The following is a 1,869-nucleotide window of genomic DNA, read 5'->3' on the forward strand; positions in this document are numbered from 1 at the left end:
AGATGTTGTGTCAACTCTTACTTCAACCAATTGATTTAGATTAGAGCTCCACATTGTTTTCTCTTTCAAAGTACTCCACCAGCTGGTTGCCTATTTCCATCAAATGGCATTAAGATCGATGGTTATTTTGAGTCAAGTGTTTGTCGACAATGATCTAATGTTCAAGTTTTCTCTACGCAGTTGTTGGTAACCCTATTAACTTGACGAGATTTTTACTTGAGGGAGAGCATAGCAGCTTGGAACATGAGGGACATGTTGTGTAGTAAAATGCAAGTGTGGAATTGTGAAAAGCTTTCACTCCCATTGATTGTCTATAGTCCATTTTTTGCGATTGGTATCCATTTTTTGCGAATCTTGAATTGAATAAAAAATAATGCAATTCTCTATAATTAACTCATACCAATTAGGGTTTCATACTTCGAATCAGTGTTTAAATTTTGAAAATTACATGCCAAAGATACGTAAAAACAAAAAACAAAAACTCATACCAAAGATCAAATATACAATAAATTCTAGTAACTTCTTTCTGGAAACAATATATGTGCACATATACATGTCTCTAGTTATAGATCTTGATGATGCTTCAGTAAATAAAAGATCTTGATGTATTTCATCATCTTTTTACACACACTGAGCCAAATACTAATTACAGAACTTTAGATAATTTACAAGATATTGTGTCAAAAAAAGAAGAAAATTTACAAGACTGTAAACTATCTGAATCGTGTACAAAAGCGAAAAGTTTCCCGATTGAGGGCTCTCAAATGAATTGAATTGTGCCTAATATCTGTCATATATGAATTGATTATCTACATTAAGCCGCATATCAAACCATAGACCGTAATCAGAGCTATTATTAGGGAATGATCCGTGCCAGCCGCCAAATCCAAAGTTAGAACATCATTACTTAGAACAACCCCGGATGACGACTGTTTTTGCTTTGCCTCAGCAATGATTTGTCCATCTTTGTTTACAATCCGAAAAGCAAATGATTTTCCTATACTGATTCTTTCTATGCACAAATTTTGGGACCCCACTTTAATCTGGCAAGCTATTTTCCCTGATATAACCTTATGACATCTTTTCACTTTGAACCATGGTTGCTCCTCTTGGCTTCTTAAACTTGAATTGTTGCAATGTTTGTGTCCTTCCCAGCATCCAAAAGCTAGTAATCTCTGCAAAATTTGATTAAAAATTAATTAATTAACTAATTAATGAATGGTTGATCAAAGATATATGGTTTATATATCATATTATTATTAGCTATAGCTAGCAGAGTGGTATGATGTAGATACCTTTTTGATGGTGCAGAGAACGTTTCCTTTTAGATTCATGAGATTTACTTCTCTTCCACCCTTTCTGTCATAGTTTTCAACTCGATAAACGATGTTACCATTTGAATTATACACAGTGCAACCATTAGAGTGTAGAACAAGTGATTTCATCCACAGAGTATATGTTTCTCTTTTATTACAACTACTGATGATGAGACAATGATCATGGGATTCAGAGGATGTTGTGGATTCTTGATGAGGATAAACCTTTGCCATTTTTTGTTATATTTGTGATTAATGTGATATTCGAGATGTGAGCAGCGTATTTATATCCCAATTATAGGTCCTACTAATTTGGCTGTTTCTTGGAAGCACCTTTAATTTTGAGATTATTATTTTGAATGTGATAGCACTCGTGGAAAAAGTGCTTCAAAATTAATTAGTTAATTAGTAACTGAAACAAAAAGACTTACGTGGTTCTCAAACTTCTAATCCCTGGAGTTTTCAACCAACTTCTCTTATAAGTTATAACTACTTACTATACTATAATATGATAATTATTTAAAGTTTGAACCTAATATAATGGATGTTACAG

The 1,869-nt window shown here is 33.0% G+C and overlaps 1 protein-coding gene across 1 annotated transcript; it reads right to left on the reverse strand.

The window, feature by feature from the left end:
* Positions 1–587: 587 nt before the first annotated feature.
* LOC146934137 (protein LURP-one-related 4-like) lies at positions 588–1,561 on the reverse strand. The gene is made up of 2 exons (XM_085706002.1): positions 1,296–1,561; positions 588–1,175 (listed from the first exon to the last, which is right to left on the reverse strand). The coding sequence occupies exons 1-2, from the start codon at positions 1,548–1,550 to the stop codon at positions 810–812; spliced, it is 621 nt and encodes a 206-aa protein (XP_085562128.1). The 5' UTR covers positions 1,551–1,561; the 3' UTR covers positions 588–809.
* Between the last annotated feature and the right edge of the window lie 308 nt (positions 1,562–1,869).

Source organism: Medicago sativa, chromosome 4 (genome assembly GCF_051527215.1).
Source record: "Medicago sativa cultivar Bolivia chromosome 4, Bolivia_mono, whole genome shotgun sequence".
In the NCBI taxonomy this organism is placed as follows: Eukaryota; Viridiplantae; Streptophyta; class Magnoliopsida; order Fabales; family Fabaceae; genus Medicago; species Medicago sativa.

Excerpts from the sequence above, each read along its gene's own strand:
- LOC146934137 (XM_085706002.1), bottom strand. The coding sequence starts at position 1,550 with ATGGCAAAGGTTTATCCTCATCAAGAATCCACAACATCCTCTGAATCC. Across the intron at positions 1,176-1,295 it reads TTCTCTGCACCATCAAAAAG|AGATTACTAGCTTTTGGATG; the intron begins GTATCTACATCA and ends CAAATTTTGCAG.